The 20,302-nt window shown below is 43.0% G+C and overlaps 1 protein-coding gene across 1 annotated transcript; it reads left to right on the forward strand.

Moving 5' to 3' along the window:
* The first annotated feature begins 11,442 nt into the window (after window positions 1-11,442).
* Window positions 11,443-13,519, forward strand: LOC146521127 (nuclear factor 7, brain-like). Its single transcript, XM_085154805.1, has one exon. The coding sequence runs from the start codon at window positions 11,716-11,718 to the stop codon at window positions 13,099-13,101; it is 1,386 nt and encodes a 461-aa protein (XP_085010931.1). The 5' UTR covers window positions 11,443-11,715; the 3' UTR covers window positions 13,102-13,519.
* Window positions 13,520-20,302: the final 6,783 nt, after the last annotated feature.

Genomic DNA, 20,302 nt, shown 5'->3' on the forward strand with positions numbered 1-20,302 from the left:
CTCTCACTTAAATGAGCTGTTTGGCAAGAAAATAACAAATAAAAGTCCTGCAATAAGAAAGAAACCATTTTTTGGTAGGAAACATCCTGCGAAATGTCAAAGTACTGTTGTCAGAGGAAAAATTGTATATAATGTGACCAGCTTCATGAGATGTGCCCTTTTTATTGATTACTAAGCAATCTATGTGTCTACGTGACTTTTCACCTAATAACTTTTGTGATGATGAACTTATTCAGCTACTAACCGCTTCCTGTCTTCAGAGAACATTCAGATGTAGGTTATTTAGATGGTAGGAAACATCCTGTGAAATGTCAAAGTACTGTCATGAACTCACACAATAGCTGCATACAGTGGTAAAAAAAAAAATAACCCACTGTAAATTTAAGTCATTTCTGTGTCTTTTTTGGCCCAGTCCCAGTGTGCACGTAATATTTAATAAACAAATCCTCACTGACTTAAATGACATCACCTAGATTTTAGTAGATTGCAGTAACTGACTTCTTACCTCTCCAAATACAAATGCATAATCCTGTAGTTGTTGCTATAGGACAAACAGCCAAGAGAGATTAAAAACATTAGATTTAGACTGTAGCCCATAACCACCACTTGTTTCTACACCTGTATGGACCACGTCCAGATCCACCCAGAGTTTTTCTGTGGAAGCTATCAGTCCACTGCTTACTGTTTACACCTTCAGTGTGGTTAATGCAAATGATCAAATAATCAGGCTCAAACAAAAAGTATTGTTATCTGGGTTTTATTCATGAATTTGAATGTTATTAAGTCTTGTACATTTCAGTCATATTTAATGTAATAACAGGATTTGCAACCCATTTGCTGACAACTTAATATGTATTATTATGTGTAACTTTACACATAAACATACATTTAATAATAATTAATATCATACTTAATATTAGAGATGGACCAATACCGATACATATCGGTCCGATCCTGAACTAAATTATTGGATCGGATATCGGGGGAGAAATAAAAATGTAATCAAATCCATTAAGTATCACAAAAGCACCTCACAAAACTTGTGACATGGCGTAGCACATCGGAGCAGTATGCGTCACATGATAGAGCGGCTGCAACACCTGTAGGCAGTCTGGATGTTTACTTCCCACTGAAAGCATTTGAAGTCTCACTAGATGCTGCCAAACTGGCATTTCATCTCAGAGTAGGCTATCCCAGAGAAGTAAAGCAAGTGTGCAAGTTCATCTCTGAATGTTAGTAAAGCATTTCTACTTTAAGCTTAACAACCAATATATGGAGCTCGGATGTCTGTGCGTTGTTGTTGCTAAGTCTGACTGTACGATGGACAGACTCAAGTTTTGCAAAATGCAGAGTTGCAGGGTAAACACTTTCATGGTTCGGAAAAAAAACATGAAAAACACTTTTTTCATACTTGTTAAGTTTTGTAGAAAAATTACAAAAAATTCAGTCTCAGGTTAAACGTGATAGAAACAGCTTACACTCACATCCATCTTGATCACAGCTGGACTGGTCGACCACTGGGCCGATGGTGATTTTTGTTTTTATAGGCAGATGTTTTTTTGTTTTGTTTTTTTTTGAAGGGGGGATCTTTTGTGATGGTATGAACAATGAAAGGCGGTGGATTGGCCAATTTGTCATGTTCGACTCTGGGCTGGACCAATTACAGCCGAGGAGGTTGGATGCACCCTCCCCCTTGCTTGGGCTCTGAAATCAATCTTATCACAGACAGAAGAAAATGGTATTGAGCTGCACAGCTGCCTCTTTGTCCAACACGTTCTCCCTCCCAACTCGTCAAATGTGTGACGCATGGTCAGGCTCCCTCTGCTTCACCTATCGAGCTCCCGAAACATTGTTTATTGAGGACAAGAGATTGCCGCGGAAGAGCCTGTTGACGGTATATTTATACATTTTTGAAATCACATTGTAGTGACGTATACAGAACACAATAAATTATATAATGTAAACAACTACCTGAGAAACAGCAGATATAGCAGATAAATTAATTATAGGCTATTACTTTTGTATCGTTTATTGCATTTATGGAGAGAGTGGTGTATGCTGGGTAATGGTACAGCTAGTGACTGGGTGACTTTATTCACCCGCTTCCAGGGGCAGATCTAGAGAAATTTTCTTAGGGTGGCAAAGAAATCAAATTGGGTGGCAAAATCAAAGCCTTTTTTTTCCCCCAAACACATATGCAGGTGGTTACATATGGTTAAAATGATTCAAATGCAGAAAGTATACACGTTTTTCATATACATCCCATGCTACAGACAATAATTAAGTTATAGACTATATAAAGTCTATAACTTAATTATTGTCTGTTGCCCACATAATTACACACTTTAGTTACATAAAACATGTGAGTTTTGATGCTATGTACTGTATAGCCTGTATAATAAATAAATATGTAGCCCAATAAGTATAAAATCCAGAATGCTACACAACATGGGGAAGTTCATTTACAAACACAAGTCTAACTTAAGTTTCACTGTTTTTTGTTAGAAAACAATCACATTGTTACAGCTTAAATTACACAAAATGTCAGAAATCTGCAATCATGAACAAAAATTTTAACCTAATTTTTCATGATTTGTTGGATTAACCCACTGAGGTCTGAAATACAACCGGCCATTTTTGACTCCTTTTGAGTTTACGTTTGTATTTCACCCTCAGATTGTTTTCATTTTATTTTTCCCCCTTGCCTTGTTTGGTATCTTTTCATCTCAACTGAATTTAGTTGTTTTTTTCACTGACATACTGCATTAGTATTACTGTTCTGAAATCACACAAAGAACTTAAAATCCTAGTAGTATTTTTTACTGTAAAAAAAACCCCACAGACAAAAATTAACCCTATGAATATGTCAGTACCATTAGGATGAAATTATTGTGTCACCAACATTTTAAAGTTAGACATATAATTTTAACAGCCTCTGTAAACTAATATCTTGGCTTGCTCGAGGCTGCCGTTTTCTCTGACAGTTTCAATCAAAATTAGAAATGCTGCTCTGAGACTGAGAGAACTAATAGTGCTGCCTGTTGTGCAGTTAGTTTCCAAAACACATTATTCATGGTTTACATACAATTTTAGACTGATGTGGGCCAAAGCCTAGCATAGCCTGTAACGTTATTATGACGGACACATTTTATGAGTGAACTTGGCTTTAAGTGACTTACAGGTTTCTTTGAAGAATACTTTGTTACATCCAGGTTCTTCCTTTTTGCTGCCGTCCTCCTCTCCTCCTCGCAGCGCAGGCTTGCCGCTGCTAAAACTAAACAGAGCTCCCTGAAAGGCTCAGCCAATCACATTGGCCTCCAGTAGAAAACGTAATTTAACTCTTTCTGCACTGCTGGGTGAATGAGATGCTGACAGATCGTTTTTTCTTCTTTCTATCGGGTTTGTTTTTCTTTACTTGAAGAGATCAAATTATTGGTGGGGACATGTCCCTTCCGTCCATGCCAAATCTACGCCCTTGGTGTGACCTATTGTCATAAGGCAAAGCAAAGGGCTAGCCTAAGGGTGTCCTTTTGGGCAGGGCCCTCAGCCAGAGCCCTGCCCGAACCCTGGCCCGTACTTGACCCTGCACCTGCTGTTCCTGGGCGCGTGGGAAAGTTACTCAGCAGCAGGAGGTGGGACTACTGGTACCTTTAAAAGGGGACCTGGGAAAGCCCTTGGGGCTTTTTCCTGCTGTCTGTCCGTTAGGGTTGGTCCCAACCTGCATGCACTTACAGCGAAAGCTTTGCTTTTCCTTCTGTTTTGCTGAGCTGCACTGTTCAATAAAACAGCTGGCATAGAACTTTGCTCCTCCTGTGATTTTTGTGTTTTTGACTTAAATTGAAATTGGGAAGCTGTGATCCACCTACTGCTAATGTGAAGAATTACTCTCCATTGTGACAACCACAAGACTCTCTCTTTAAGAGAGCGTTAGCTCAACAGCTGCCATCTTGCAAACATACCGTCTGGCACTACTTCCTCCCACATTTTTGCTTCACTCGTGTGAAAATTGCATATTTTGACGTGTGACCAATTTGCGTTGGATGCACGTCAAGGTGCAAATGTGCACGCGACCAGCTAGGGGCGTCTGCCGTGTTTTGGTCGCGTCTATTGCGTTCGGTGTGAACGCACCGTAAGGAAGTAGAAAATATCAAACACACCAATACAACACCAGAGGCCTGAAACACTGATACGACACGTTTTCATTTTCATGTTGTCTAAACTAAAATGAGACCATCTGAATATTTAAGAATAAATTGAGACTGATCAGACCACTTTTGGTGAGTCTATGTGAAACGTAGCCTCAGTTTCCTGTTCTTAGCTGACAGAAGCAGCACCTGGTGTGGTCTTCTGCTGCTGTAGTCTGTCTGCTTCAAGGTTCAGTGTTCTGAGTACTCAGAGATGCTCTTCTGCAGCTCTTGGTTGTAAAGAGTGGTTATTTGACTCGCCATTGCCGTCCTATCAACTTGAGGCAGGTTGTCCATTTTCCTCTGACCTCTGAGCTCAAAAAAACACTTTCTTGCTGCTCACTGAATATTTTCTGTTTTTACAACAATTCTCTGTAAACTCTAGTGATGCATGTGTGGGAAAATCCCAGCAGATCAGCAGTTTCTGAAACACCAAGACCAGCCCCTCATGTTCAAAGTCCCTTAAATCATCTTTCTTCTTCATTCTGATGCTCAGTTTGAACTTCATTGATGTCTTTATTGTATCTCCATGTTTAAATGACTGAGTTGCTGCCATGTGATTGGCTGATAGTGACTTTATAAATCCCTCGGGAGGGTTCCTCTGGGAAATTCTGTATGTAATGTGTATCTGTATGTAATACCTGCTGACAAATGAATGAATGACAGCTTACACAATAAACAGATACGAGTGTGTCTGATGACACCAGACCAATGGATGCCCTTTTTAACTGTATTTTAGATATAAGATCTTGGATGGCAGAAAACTTTTTACAGCTTAACCAGGACAAAACTGAAGTTTTAATCGTCGGTCCTGAGGCTCAGAGAGAGAAACTCTTGTCTAAATTACAGGCATTTTCACTATGTCCTTCGCTACAAGTGAAAAACCTGGGTGTTATTTTTGACTCTGAGCTTGGTTTTATCCCACATATTAAACATGTAACCAAAATTGGATTTTATCATCTAAAAAATATAGCCAGAGTCCACCCTATTCTCTCTCGGGCCAACACGGAGATGTTGATGCATGCTTTTATTACCAGTCGCATTGATTACTGTAATGCCCTGCTCTCTGGTCTTCCTAAAAAGAATATTTCAACTTTACAACTTTTACAAAACTCTGCAGCTCGTGTGCTGACGAAGACCAGAGGGTCTCTGCACCGGGGCTGTGATCGACCGTGGCTGCTGGGGCTCTGGGGGTCCTCTCAGCCTGGCTGGGGGGCTTCTTTGCCTCCCTCCTGCTGTGTGCCCAGCCTGGAGGCTGCGGTCTGTGACCGGCTTCCGGTGCAGACGGCTCCCCATGATAGTGTTTCCTCACTTGGCTCATGCGTACCCAGTCCAATTTTACTTTTTAAGTGTGTGCGTGTGTGTGTGTGTGGTGTGGGGGGGGGGGGGGGGGGAGGGGGGAGGGGGGGCTGCTTTTAACCATGTAAAGCACTTTGTGCTACATTTTTTTTTTGTATGAAAAGTGCTTTATAAATAAAGATTGATTGATTGATTGATGATGGAAGTAGAAACACAGCTGAGACAAATGAACAAAGCGCCACAGGGGAAGTAAAACTAAACACACTGCACAAGAAACACAAGACTGTCAAAATAAAACAGGAACATGGTGAAACATGGACTGTGACAACAGGAGCTTGACACAGGGGTTGAGAAAAGGCAGACACAAGAGGGAGTGAGGACACACGAGAGAGAAACGGAGAGAGACATATGTTGTGGAATTTTTATAAATAGTCTGCAACACGGAAAGAGCTTTGGTCAAGCTATTTATTACTGTGCACAGGAAAAGGGATACACACATCAAGTTATTAGCACTCTGACCATGGGGCATCGCAGCACACCTTTTATAACATCGCACAAACTCTGTGTATCTTTCAGTTACAACAGTCTTTTGTCCAACCCACGCTGTTGCTGAACAGAGAAGACTCCCACTATCTTTTCCCAGGCCGGCACCTGGCGCTGGCTCTTAGTTTCATCCTTTTGAGAAAAGTGGTTAGCAGATAACAAAGTGAAACATTGTTAGGCCTAGCTAAGCTGTTTTTTATTTCACGAGGTCATACTGACACACACACATACTTCATCTAAGCATGAAAAGGTTACACAAAAAACATACAGTGAAATTCTAACCACATAAATCTAAATGTGAGGGCTAAGTAGAATTTCCCATCACACGTGACGGGCTGGGAAAAAAAGGAATGAAACGCAAGGAGGACAGACAATGGAGACAAGACACAAAGACATAACTGGGATAAACAAAGGAGAGGGAGACTTTAACACAGGGGGAATGACAGGCTGACACACTGAAGACCCAACACTATAAACAACTCAAAATACTGAGTCAGTTGACCCTGAACCATAACAGTTTCATCCTCATTGTGTACAGCTCTGGATACTGTGGCTCCTCTAAAGGAGAACACCTTAAATCATAGGAATTTGACTCCCTGGTATAACTCACAAACCTTAAAGCAGATCATTCATAAGCTGACGATGTCTCAGTAATGCAGAAGATCTTCATTTAGCCTGGAAAAAGAGTATGTTGCTCTATAAAAAGCCCTCTGTAAAGCTAGAACATCCTACTATTCATCAGAGATCGAAGGGCACTGATGATTGGACAGAAGCAATGATATCAGCACATGGCTCACATCATACTTTAAAGATGAAATATTCCAAAAATATATATTTGTCCACTGCTTGTGTGAAAGAGGCAGGAACTTCTCTGCATGTAGAGAAATCTGCTGTTAAACCAGACCACATGAGCACATCTGTACATGACAGACTGTATTCACACTCATATTCCTGTGTATCATGTGTCACTGCATGTTGCTTATTATGACACACTTCAGTGGTTTGAGTCATATTTTTGCCTGTCCCGTTTGCCAACAGAATTATTGTCTAAAGGCGAAGAAAGATGCCCAACGGATTTACTTTACCAAGTTGACCATCCCAGCCTTGCCGTAATGGTCTATTTGATTCACCCTCACCCCTGGCGTCGTTGCCCATCTCTCAATTTTAAATACATGTAGACATTGAGGGCTAGCAGGAGGGGCTACGCGCTTACCTGCTGCTCTCTGGCAGGTAGCTCCATGCCCTCCTGGGTTTTAAATGCACCTTAGAACACACATACATCAACACTACAATGAGCGGGTGGAGGGAGGTTAGGAGTCTTCTCTCACCCCCGTTCTCTGCGGCCTGCTGGAGCGGAGGGGGGGGGGGGGGGTAGGAGAAGGAGTTGGCCGTCCGACTGAGGTCTGGAATGTGGGGCCTCCCTGCTGCTGCCGAGTCGGGGCGGTCTGCTTCTCCCCACCGCAGGGAAAAGGGTAACACCACCTGGGTCTGGGTGCAGTTCCCCCCTCCAGGGGCAAGGGTACCTAGACCCGGTTCGTAGAGTACGCTTGGGGAGTGTGATTGTGTGTACAGTGTCTCTTTATGTCTGTCTCCACGTTGGTTGAGTGTGGAGTAAGTGCATATGAGAGCATGAGGGTGGGAATGGATGTTTGTATCTGTGTGTGCCTGTATGTCTGTGTCTATATGTCAGGTTGGGTATCAGACGCCACCTCTCTAGGGACATCTCAGGCCCTCCAAGGTTTGGAGGCCTATCTCCCCCCACCACTTCCCCTGCCGGGGGCGGACTCCCTCAGACATCGGTGCGTTAGTGGTTCTTTGTGTCTGGGGATGGGCGTCCGGGTACACACCGGCTCACTCCTTGGCGGCTGCTTATCGGGGCCTGGAGCCTGGGGCTCGCTCGGGCCACTTCGGAGGTGGGGTGCCCCCGGCCTCTTGGCGTGGGACTCGGTCACTCAGGCACAGCTGGCTGCCGGCGGAGCTCACGGGCACGTCACTGCAACCCCCCCTGGCTTCTGCTCCGTGGCTGCTGAATGACCCCTCATCTGGGACTCTCCTCAGCTCTTTCTGGGACAGTGGTGCAGCTGCCCCTCTGTTGGTCTTCCTTGGTCTCTTGTGTTCTGGCGGCCTCTGGATGTCTGGAGTTTTGATCTCCTCCATACCTGCTTCATGCCCTGGTGGGCGGGGCAGTGGCCCCCCACACCCTCTAGCAGATCATTACATGAAGGAACCTTTTAAAAAAACAAACGCGTCCATGCTCACAGGTGTACACACGGGTGATCACACACACAAACTACACCCTTTTTGGCTCCTACCTCAAAGCACACTGTGCGCTGTACGTGCTGCACAATAATGTTTAATATTTAGTATTTACTGTCATATTCCCATATATCATTGTGATGTTGTTTATTGTATTACTCTCGTTTTCTTCTGCTTGTTTTCTTTTTTCTTTCTCAACAGGTGATCCAGGTGATCGATATATGTATTTTTTCTTTTTTCTTTTTTCTTTTTTTTTGTCTGCTTATTCTGTTGGTTTTTGTTTTTTGCCCTTCTCCCCAGTCCCTCTTCTCAACTGTTTTTCTTTCCCTCTTTCTTTCTCCCTTTTCTTTCCCCCAGTCAAGTCTGTCCCGTATTCAGCAAGTGAAAATAAAATAAATAATAAAAGGTTAATCAAATGGACCATTACGGCAAAGCTGGGATGGTCAATTTGGTAAAGAAAATCCGTTGGGCATCTTTCTTCGCCGTTAGACAATAATTCTGATGGCAAAAGAGCCAAACGGGACAGGCAAAAGAAAAAAAAAAGTTAAATTACATTCTCTACTCGAGTCCTACGTCATGTGACAAATATGGCCAATGTCATTGGCTGTGCTTTTCAGGGAGTTTTCAAAACTAACTGCACAACAGGCAGCACTATTAGTTCTCAGTCTTAGAGTAGTGTTTCTAATTTTGATTGAAACTGTCAGAGAAAACGGCAGCCTCGAGCAGCCAGGATATTAGTTTACAGAGGCTGTTAAAATTATATGTCTAACGTTAAATGTTGGTGACACAATAATTTCATCCTAATTGTACTGACATATTCATAGGGTTCATTTTTGAGACAAAATGTCATGAGGTAGTCATGATTTTGCAAATATCCACCTTGTAGTGCAGTTTGCACAAATTGTTTTAAAAATGCACTCAGCCTACAAACATTACTGATGAGTCAAGATCTGCACAAAGTGACAGAAACACTGAAGCAGCTCCACATTTTATTCTTATTGTCATGTATGTCCTATTTATCAGGTGACAGAGGCAGCTCTGCCATGTTGTAGCTCGGACAGAGGTGAAGAGGCGAGGTCACAGGTGACTGGCTGATGATTTGGTGCTATAGATTAACTAGTATTTATTATCATGACAACTGTCAGGCTGCTGATGTAAATTGATGCATTAGTGTATATTTGACAAAGAATCTGAATTGACATGTCTCACTTTTTATATGGCACGAATCAATGTGTTATTTTAACAGGTAGCAATATGCCCTAGTGCAGTCAGAGGGGAAGAGCCAGGGCCAAAGGTGAGGCACATCAAGCACAGAATAATAATTTTAATCTGAGGATAAAATGCATGTACTAAAAAAGGCCCGACAGCGTCTCTGCCACCTCAGATGCTTGAGAGACTTCCAACTGCCCTCCAAGGTGCTCAGGAACCTTTACTCCTGCACCATAGAGAGCATCCTGACGGGAAACATCTCAACCTGGTTCGGGAACAGCACCATGCAGGACAGACGAGCTCTACAGAGGGTTGTGCGATCAGCTGAGCGCACCATCCGCTCCGAGCTCCCTGACCTGCACTCAATCTACAGCAGGCGGTGCTGGACCAAGGTCAGGAAGATCGTGAAGGACCTCGGCCATCCCAGCAACAGACTGTTCTCTCTGTTGAGGTCAGGAAAGCGATTCCGCTCCCTGAAGACCAACACAGAGAGACTGAGGAGGAGCTTCTTCCCGCAGGCGATACGGTCTCTCAATCACACCACCACACAGTACTGACCCACACATATAGTTCTTACACACACACTGGACATTCTGGACATTGTTTTCACTTCATCACTTTAAGTATATTTGCACTGCACAAGACACTTACAAATGTTGATTGCACAACACTGGACATTATATTCTTCATTCCCAGTTAATACTTGTACAGCTGCTGTTATTGTGTACATATATATTTATATTTATATTTCTTCATACATTCTTATATATTTCTATATTGTGTATTGTGTATTTTGTTGTACAGTTATTTTATTTTCAAATTTAATTTATATATTTTATTTTATTTTATTCCTTCCTAGTTAAATTTACCCTTTTTTAATTTTCATATTTATTTCCTATCTTATTCATAACCTTTTCTTTTTTTCTTTAGGTCACGAGCAGTTGTGTAAGCATTTCACTGCATATCGTACTGTGTATGACTGTGTATGTGACAAATAAAATTTGAATTTGAATTTAAAAGAATCTTCAGTGCTCTCAGAAGACTAAAAACATGGCTAAGGTCAACAATGACACAAATGAGATTAAACAATGCTGCTGTGTGCCATGTCCACAAGGAGAGACTGGACAGTATAGATGTAAAACCAGTATGCCAGCAGTTTATCTCAGTTAACAAGAGGAGAAGGCATGTGTTTGACTCCTTCACATAGTGGACATTGAGTTGTTGTGTGGGGCACCAGTAGTCCATGTTTGTTGCTGTTACAGTAGTTCATGTTGAGAATAAAAAAATCCCAACTCATTGATTTGATCGGGGCAATAGTGCCTAAAACGTTGCATAATTTTGCTGAGAGATCTGTTACTTTGTGGTAATCTTAGATGAGTAGTTTTATGGACAAAACCCACCAGGTCATTCAGTGTTCCCTTAGTGCTAATGTATCAGAGATGTTGGTGTAGTATAACTGAACTAATGTTGTTAAGTCCTTAAAGTCATATTCTTTTATTGTCATGACTCTATTTGAAGCTATTTTTTGTTGTTGTATGATACCTGATTTATATGGAATATGGCTGAAGTAAACTAAAGCCTAAAATACTTAGTTAGTAATTTAACATTATATATTTCACATATAAAACTATGAATTGTAATTTTAAATGGTTTAAAAGCATGTAGAATAGCATATGTAGGCAAGTATATTTCTCCTTTTTTTTTTTTTTATCAAGAAGCAAATACGAAAAGGGGGGAAGAAAAGAAAAAGGGCAGGGTTCTGTGGTTGAATCATCCGTCCCCACCAATGCCAAAACCAAATATACGCCCTTGGAGTCACAGTTTATTTTCTACGCTTAAAAAAAGGTTTTGTTTCTGATCTGCAATAAACATCTGCACTCTGTCACACTCTGAATGAAGTGAATGAAGTTCCGGCTTTTATGTCACTGAAATGCTACGAACCAGGAAACAGGAAGTTCTTCGTCCTCAGTAAAGAGAGACACAGAGACGATCAGACTGAGCTCAGACCAAACTAGCAGCTTCCTCTGAGTGAGTCCAGCTACAGGAGAGAAAAGTGGAAAACTCCAACACTGCTGCTTCAAGCTGCTGACGCTCCACACACTGAATGTGAGTTTGAGCAAAAACACGACTCAAAGGAAGTTTCAGTGAAGGTCGTAGAGGAGGGAGGGGAGCCAGGACTGACTGTACTTCCTGTCTGCTGTTTTCAGCTTCACTCACAGACTCAATGGCTTCCAGATCAGAGGAGGATCTCTGCTGTCCGGTCTGTCAGGAGGTCTTCAGAGATCCTGTTATTCTGTCATGTAGCCACAGCTTCTGTAAAGACTGTCTGAAGAGATGGTGGAGAAAAAAACAGATATGTGAGTGTCCAGTTTGTAATAAAATATCAGTGTATGATCCACCTTTAAACCGAGCTTTAAAGAACCTGTGTGAGTCGTTCTTACAGGAGAGAGATCAGAGAGCTTCAGAGGCTCTCTGCAGTCTGCACTCTGAGAAACTCAAACTCTTCTGTCTGGACCATCAGCAGCCAGTGTGTGTCGTCTGCAGAGACTCAGAAAAACACACCAATCACAGATTCAGACCCATCGATGAAGCTGCACAACAACACAAGAAGGAACTTCAGGAAACTCTGGAGCCCTTAAGGAAGAAGTTAAAGGTTTGTGAAGAAGTTCAAGTGAAGTTTAATCAAACAGCAGAACACATTAAGGTCCAGGCCCGACACACAGAGAGGCAGATTAAGGAGCAGTTTAAGAAGCTTCACCAGTTTCTAGCAGAGGAAGAGGAGGCCAGGCTGGCTGCACTGAGGGAGGAAGAGGAGCAGAAGAGTGGGATGATGAAGGAGAAGATGGAGGCTCTGAGCAGAGAGATAGCAGCTCTTTCAGACACAGTCAGAGCCACAGAGGAGGAGCTGAGAGCTGAGGACGTCTCATTCCTGCACAACTACAAGGCTGCAGTGGAAAGAGTCCAGCGCTGCCCCCTGCTGGATGATCCACAGCTGCCCTCAAGAGCTCTGATAGACCAGGCCAAACACCTGGGCAACCTGACCTTCAACATCTGGAACAACATGAAGGACATGGTCTCCTACACTCCTCTCATTCTGGACCCAAACACTGCAAACCCAGACTTCATCCTGTCTGAAGATCTGACCAGTGTGAGACGAGGAGGAGAGAGGCAGCAGCTTCCTGATAATCCAGAGAGGATTGATTGTTACATCTCTGTCCTGGGCTCTGAGGGCTTTAACTCAGGGACTCACAGCTGGGATGTTGATTTTGAAGACAGTACATGGTGGGGACTGGGTGTGTTAGCAGAGTCTGTGCAAAGGAAGGGACGGATAGAGCCTGGATTATGGGTAATATGGTTCAATAAAGGTAAATACTCAGCACACTCACCATCAGCAGAATCCGATCTCTCAGTAGAGAAGAAGCTCCAGAGGATCAGAGTGAATCTGGACTGGAACAGAGGAAAGCTGTCGTTCTCTGATCCTGATACTAACACACACATACACACCTTCACACACACTTTCACTCACAGGATGTTTCCATTCATTAACACTGTTGGTAAAGTGAAGGTGTGTCCGTTGAAGGTGTCAGTGTCAGTGGAGAAGATGAGTTGAGGATGATGATATTTCTAATGTTGTTTCCTGTCAGTGAATTGAAGCTGTTAAACTGCAGCTGTCCTCCTGCTGCCTCGTTGTTCCAAAGCTCTTTGTTTCTCTTTTAGTTCTCACTGTTTCTTTCTGTTTCTGCTGTCCACCTTTTCACATGGAAAATCATTTCACTGTTTCTCACTGAATGACTCCCCAAACTAGATTTGAAATTCTATCAAGTTTCTAATCATTACAAGTGATTCATGTTTCTATTTGATGTGTAAATGGAGATGATTTAGTTTGCTGGGATATGGACTGACATGTGTTGAATGGGAGGAGCAGTTTGTTGTTGTCTTCTTGTCTGTTTATGACAACAATAAATATATTGTTGAAACAATGATTCATGTTTAACTCCATATATGAAATGTTTCTGATCTTTGGATTCTGTTTGATTAAAGACTTTCTTCATGACACAAATGAGATTTCAGTGTATTAATAGAACTAAATAAGCTCAGAATTGAAAGGCTGGAGTATTATGTACGTGCTTCACTGTCAGTATCTTCAGGGGGATTCAAAGGGAAACATCAAACTGCTGTAATGAGATAAACTAGTTGGGCTGAACACACTTATCTGTAGTTTGTCTCCATTCAGGATCATCAGAATATAATGAACATGTGTGATGAGCCAAAAAATGCTGCTGTTTGTCGATTTGTTTCATTTATATAATAATAATAATAATAATAATAATAATAATAATAATAATAATAATAATAATAATTATTATTATTATTATTATTATTATTATTATTATTATTATTATTATTATTATTATTATTATTATTATTACTAATATTATTAGTATTAGACAAAAACATGGCTGTGCCATGGGCTCCCCCGTGTCACCTATTGTAGCCAACCTTTACATGGAGGAAGAGGAAAGGAAGGCTCTTGGCTCTTTCAAAGGAAGAGTACCCAGCCACTGGTACAGATATGTAGACGACACCTGGGTCAAAATCAAGACACAAGAAGTGGAATCCTTCACTGCACACATTAACGCTGTGGATAAGAACATCAAGTTCACCAGGGAAGACACAAAGACGACTGTTTGCCTTTCCTGGACTGCGCTGTGCACACTGAAGAGAACGGCAACCTCAACATCAAAGTTTACCGGAAGCCCACACACACCGACCAGTACCTCCTCTTTGACTCCCATCACCCTCTGGAACACAAACTTGGAGTAATTAGGACCCTACACCACCTGGCAGAACATGTTCCCTCTAAGCTTGAAGGAAAAACGAAGGAACACACACATGTAAAGGAAGCACTCAAAACGTGCGGCTATCCTAAATGGGCGTTCTTAAAGTCAGCAAAGATGCACAGAAAAGAAGATCAGACACCAGTGAGGGAGGATAAGAAGGACATCAGGGGGTCCTATTGTCCCTCTGTGGGGGGATACTCCCACTAGGTTTAAATCTGGTACTCCCCACCATTTGACCTTAGAACTGAAGAAGCTTCTTGGATGAGAGGTGAAACGTCTTCAGGTAACTTCAGGACCAGAAGAAGTCCAGATACTTTTCTTTGCAAACTCCTTTGACTACGATGACCTGGACAACTGAGAACCTTCACAGACATTTTACCACAACTTCACCAGATGTAGTAAAAATGATTACTTGCCTGCGGTTTAGAGGGTCAAGCTGAGATTGAAGCAGCCATTAAAAGATGGGAAGAGTGAAAGATGGCAGCCTGGCCAGCACTAGTGGCCTCTATAATGTATGCAAATACATGCGGGTCAGAATCTCTCCCCCCCACAAATTTAACAATCCAATCAGACAACATGTTGGAGGGGTGCTTTACTGAGCTTCGAGTCCTGGAAGGGTAATACAGTTTGAAGCTGGAGGATCTTTATAATAACGATATGGCTAATACCAGCTAGGTCCCTAACTTTTGAAAGCTGTTGAAGTTGTGGTTTATCAGTGGTTAGAAATACCATTATTACTTTAGGGTTAGTTTAACACAAAGTCAGGGCTGACCCGGGACCATTGCTGTGAGTCACACTACACAGGATAAAGGCCCTTTCACAGCGGATGTAGCATGCACTGCGCTCACCGCTAACTAAGAGCTGAGGATCCAAAATTTGTAGTGCTGGCTACGCTCTATGCTCTGACGTTTCTTTGTGTGGCAGCTCTGCGTGTACTAGATGTGCCTGCATCTTGTTTTTGGAGTTTTAAATTTGGGATTGACATGACAAATCAGCTGAAAGGAAGAAAAAATTAGGTAAAAAAAAAAAAAAAGTTGAAACTCACACACAGCCAGGCAACTTGAGTGCGGAGTTTTACACGTAGGGTTTTGCTTTGTATATTTAATCAGGCCTTAAGAAACAAAATGTAACTTTTTTTAATCTATAGATGCACAAACATAAAACTTTCAGATATTTTGGTTTGCAAGGTTAAAAAAGTTCACAACTACGCATTTGATTTACAAGTACAAAATATTTTTTACCATAAAAAAACCTGTTATCTCCTGGGAAAATGACTCACATTTCTGCCCTGGATTTCTGTGCTTTCGTGGATTATCAGCTCCATTCTCTGCTGCCCTTACCTGCCCAAACCCCATGACAGTTGATTAAAACACTCAAAAAGAGGTGATCATCACTTTTATATGTTTAAGTGCATAGTGGGGAGGATATCATAAGGCCTTGAGACAATCAGATGTAAAACATAGTATTTAAATTGTAATTATTTCACCCGAACGCAACAGAAAGGTTAGATTAAATATTCAAATTCAAAACAAATATGTGGTTCAATTTTTTGTTACAGAAGCAGTAATTTCTTTGTCCTGCATGTGGAGAAATCTGCCATTAAATCAGAACATATCAACACATCTGTACAGGACAGGCTGCATTCAATCTCATATTACTGTGTATCATGTGTCACTGTGTACAGCACTTTATGACTGACTGTCTACGAAAACACTTTGCATGTTCTCCCCATCTCCCCTGGTACTCTGGCTTCCTCCCACAGTCCAAAGACTTGCACTTATACGTTAATTGATCAATCCACATTGCCCATAGGCATGAATGTAGGAGTGAATGTGAGTATGAATGGTTGTCTCTGTGTGTTAGGAACAGACTGGCGACCTGTCCAGGGTGTACCACGCCTTTCACCCTGTGACAGCTGGGATAGGCTCCAGCGACCTCTGCTACCCTGAAGAGGATAAGAGGAAGCAAACGGATGGATAGAACATATGTATTTATTATTTTTTGTATTTTTTGTCTTTTAACTTCAACTTAGTCTCAGTTATAAGCTAATGACGTAAATCTCTTATGAACCACATTGTAAAAAATAAGTTTGATAAAAATACTGTTAGGATGCCTGGGTCGTTGACCCAGGGTTTTTGAGTTTATTATATTATTTATAATTTCTAGTCTTTGGTTTCTTTGTTAGAGTTCTGTCTTTTGGTTTATGTCTCTGTGTTATCCTTAGTTGCTGTCTCCCCTGTTGGCTACATCCCCGTGTCCAGTCAGTGTCTATGTCTGCCCTGGTCCCACGTCTCTGTTCCCTCTGTAGTGCCTGTCTGTGTCTGTAAGTTCAGTCTGTGTTATGTTTCCTGTTTTACTTTGAAAGTCTGTGTCTCATGTAAATGCGTCTGGTTGTGCTTCCTTTGTCTCGTTAGGCCTGATTTGCCCCAGCTGTGTTTCCCTCCTGTTACTCATTCCCTGATTGCTCCCTCTGTGTATTTAAGCCTTGTGTTTCTCTGTGTCTGTGTTGCGATCTACTCTCATTTTGCTGTGTGTTCTGTCTGTCCGTTTAAGTTTGTTTTGGATACTCAGTTTTATTAGTTTTTTGAGTTTAGCAATTAAAGCTGTTTTGAGTTACTTTCTGTCTCCGGAGTCTGCACTTTGGGTCCACCATTCCTGCCTGCACACAGCGCAACCTGACAGAAGATCGCGAACATACTATGGACCCAGCAAACATTGAACTTCAGCAGCGACGCTGAGCAGCCTTTGCCCAGCTGGAGGAGGAACTCCGCTGGAAGCCATGGCTCACCCCTGACGTCGGGCGGATTTTCCATGGCACTCGGCTGGCTCCCGGCGGTCCCCGGAGCTGCCAGAAGTCTCCACCTGTTGCTCCGCTGGCACTCAAGATGCGGCCGCTTCAGTTGGGAGTCCTCCGTGTGGCTTCAGGCGCTCACGCTCCAACCTCCACGTCACCGTTCTGTGCGCCAGAGGCTCAGTTGCTCACGCCGCCAGCTACCTCTGCCCAAAAGAAACGGCGCTCACGTCGCCGTCATATGGACACTTCTGGTCCAGCCTCCGAGTCTTCGGCTTCGCCTGGTCCAGCCTCCGAGTCTTCGCCTGCGCCTGGTCCAGCCTCCGAGTCTTCGCCTGCGCCTGGTCCAGCCTCCGAGTCTTCGCCTGCGCCTGGTCCTGCCTCCGAGTCTTCGCCTGCGCCTGGTCCTGCCTCCGAGTCTTCGCCTGCGCCTGGTCCTGCCTCCGAGTCTTCGCCTGCGCCTGGTCCTGCCTCCGAGTCTTCGCCTGCGCCTGGTCCTGCCTCACTCCGTCTAGCTTCGCCTGCGCCTGGTCCTGCCTCACTCCGTCTAGCTTCGCCTGCGCCTGGTCCTGCCTCACTCCGTCTAGCTTCGCCTGCGCCTGGTCCTGCCTCACTCCGTCTAGCTTCGCCTGCGCCTGGTCCTGCCTCACTCCGTCTAGCTTCGCCTGCGCCTGGTCCTGCCTCACTCCGTCTAGCTTCGCCTGCGCCTGGTCCTGCCTCACTCCGTCTAGCTTCGCCTGCGCCTGGTCCTGCCTCACTCCGTCTAGCTTCGCCTGCGCCTGGTCCTGCCTCACTCCGTCTAGCTTCGCCTGCGCCTGGTCCTGCCTCACTCCGTCTAGCTTCGCCTGCGCCTGGTCCTGCCTCACTCCGTCTAGCTTCGCCTGCGCCTGGTCCTGCCTCACTCCGTCTAGCTTCGTCTGCGCCTGGTCCTGCCTCACTCCGTCTAGCTTCGTCTGCGCCTGAGGTCCCCATGCTGTCTGGTCCTGCTCGACCTGCACGTCCTGCACGGCCTGCTCCCTGAACTTTGTGTGAACTGTTTTTCGTGGCTGCCTGCGCCTGTTGTGAGCCTGTTTTTGTTCTGTTGCTTTCCGGGCTCCAGCGTTTGCACCTTTTTTTTGTTTCTGGCTCCTTGTGTTTGGTTTGTTTCGAGCCCTCCGTCCTGTTTCCCCCACCGCCCACCCTGGTTGGGTTGTTTTTTTTTGTTTTGGTGTTTGAGTTTGGGCTGTCTGGGAGCCAGCCCTTTAGGGGGGGGGTACTGTTAGGATGCCTGGGTCGTTGACCCAGGGTTTTTGAGTTCATTATATTTCTTTTCTAGTCTTTGGTTTCTTTGTTAGAGTTCTGTCTTTTGGTTTATGTCTGTGTTATCCTTAGTTGCTGTCTGCCCTGTCGGCTATATCCCCGTGTCCAGTCAGTGTCTGTGTTTGCCCTGGTCCCACGTCTCTGTTCCCTCTGTAGTGCCTGTCTGTGTCTGTAAGTTCAGTCTGTGTTATGTTTCCTGTTTTACTTTGAAAGTCCGTGTCTCATGTAAATGCGTCTGGTTGTGCTTCCTTTGTCTCATTAGGCCTGATTTGCCCCAGCTGTGTTTCCCTCCTGTTACTCATTCCCTGATTGCTCCCTCTGTGTATTTAAGCCTTGTGTTTCTCTGTGTCCGTGTCGCGATCTACCCTCATTTTGCTGTGTGTTCTGTCTGTCCGTGTAAGTTTATTTTGGATACTCAGTTTTGTGTTTAGCAATTAAAGCTGTTGAGTTACTTTCTGTCTCCGGAGTCTGCATTTTGGGTCCACCATTCCTGCCTGCACACAGCGCAACCTGACAAATACAGGACAATGATAATTAAGCTTTCTAACATTCACGCTCTGAAAGATGCGTCAGCGACAGAGCAGCCAGCAATAAAACCGCCAACCTCCTGAGCTACAGCCACCTCGAATGTACTGGACAGGCAACTATAATAAACTGCTTATATTGCATATTGAATGTGGTTCTTGTTAAATGCATTGCCGTAATTATAGTGTTTTTTTGGGCACACACGTAACTCTACATGTATTACAGGAAAATTATTAATGATGATCCACAGAAGGTCTGACCAAAGTCTACCTCGGTTCTTTCTTGCTGGTTTTCAGTGGTAAAAACAGTATACGCATCTATTAAAGTCATTATCCAAATCGGTTTGCTCAGCATTAACCATTCTAGTTTTATTCATTTGATTTTTAACTTTGGGAAAAAACTTTTACATTTCTCCTATCCTGTCTTGTCTGTTGGGATTTTGGAGCTGAAAAAAAAAAAAGGTAATCCCAAGCAGGGCTAAAAACACAGAAAACAACACAGCAAATACAAAACACAAGGTAAAAAACGGCCCAAATGTCAGCTTTCTGTAGGGCTGCATCACACTCACTGATTCTCTCTCTTCTCTCAACCAAATTCAGAGGTTAGACTTTAGATTTGTTAAGCATTCCCATCCCTGAGGTTTGCAAATAATTGCAAATTGTCCAGCACCCTGAATAATGAAGGCAAACGGAAAGCAGAGACTCCATAATCCTTCTCCACTTGTTTCTACTAACAACTACGTCTGTTCCAAGAACCGCATCTGAGCTTATTTGCTTGTTTTGTTTTTATCTACTTCTGCTTGATTTTCCTAATGATTTGCATGTTGGTGAAGCAGAATAATCTTTGTGTTACCTTGTTTATGTTTCTTTAAGCATCAAGCCACGTCATTTATTGAATTCCTGGTTTTAAAGATGCATTGGTATGGTCACATGGCCAAAAATACCATTATATTTTGTTTTAGGAGGGACCACACTTCAAGAACGATGTTTTGTTTTATTGTCAAAAAACTCTTGAAACATGAGCATTATAAAATGCTTGTTGGTCAATATATCACAGTTAAATGTTAAATAAAAGTTTAATACTTTGGTGCCACTGTCCAACCCTTTAATGACTGTATAAACTCAGTAAACTCAGTAACCTGAGAAATCCCAAAACAAAGACTTCAACTGATCAAACACACACATCCACACATGTGCAATAACACTAAGTGCAATACTCTTTTTCTGACAAAGTGTATTTTTACTCAGTTACATATAGAATTTGTATTCTACTTTTATCCTATTGTACATTTTATTCTATTTTATTCTACTGTATATAGTATTTTATTTTATTCTGTACCGTTTTGTACAGTATTT

The sequence above is a fragment of the Neolamprologus multifasciatus genome, chromosome 3 (genome assembly GCF_963576455.1).
Source record: "Neolamprologus multifasciatus chromosome 3, fNeoMul1.2, whole genome shotgun sequence".
Lineage (NCBI taxonomy): Eukaryota > Metazoa > Chordata > Actinopteri > Cichliformes > Cichlidae > Neolamprologus > Neolamprologus multifasciatus.

What these genes read in the sequence shown, in the direction of transcription:
- LOC146521127 (XM_085154805.1), top strand. Translation starts at nt 11,716, where the DNA reads ATGGCTTCCAGATCAGAGGAGGATCTCTGCTGTCCGGTCTGTCAGGAG.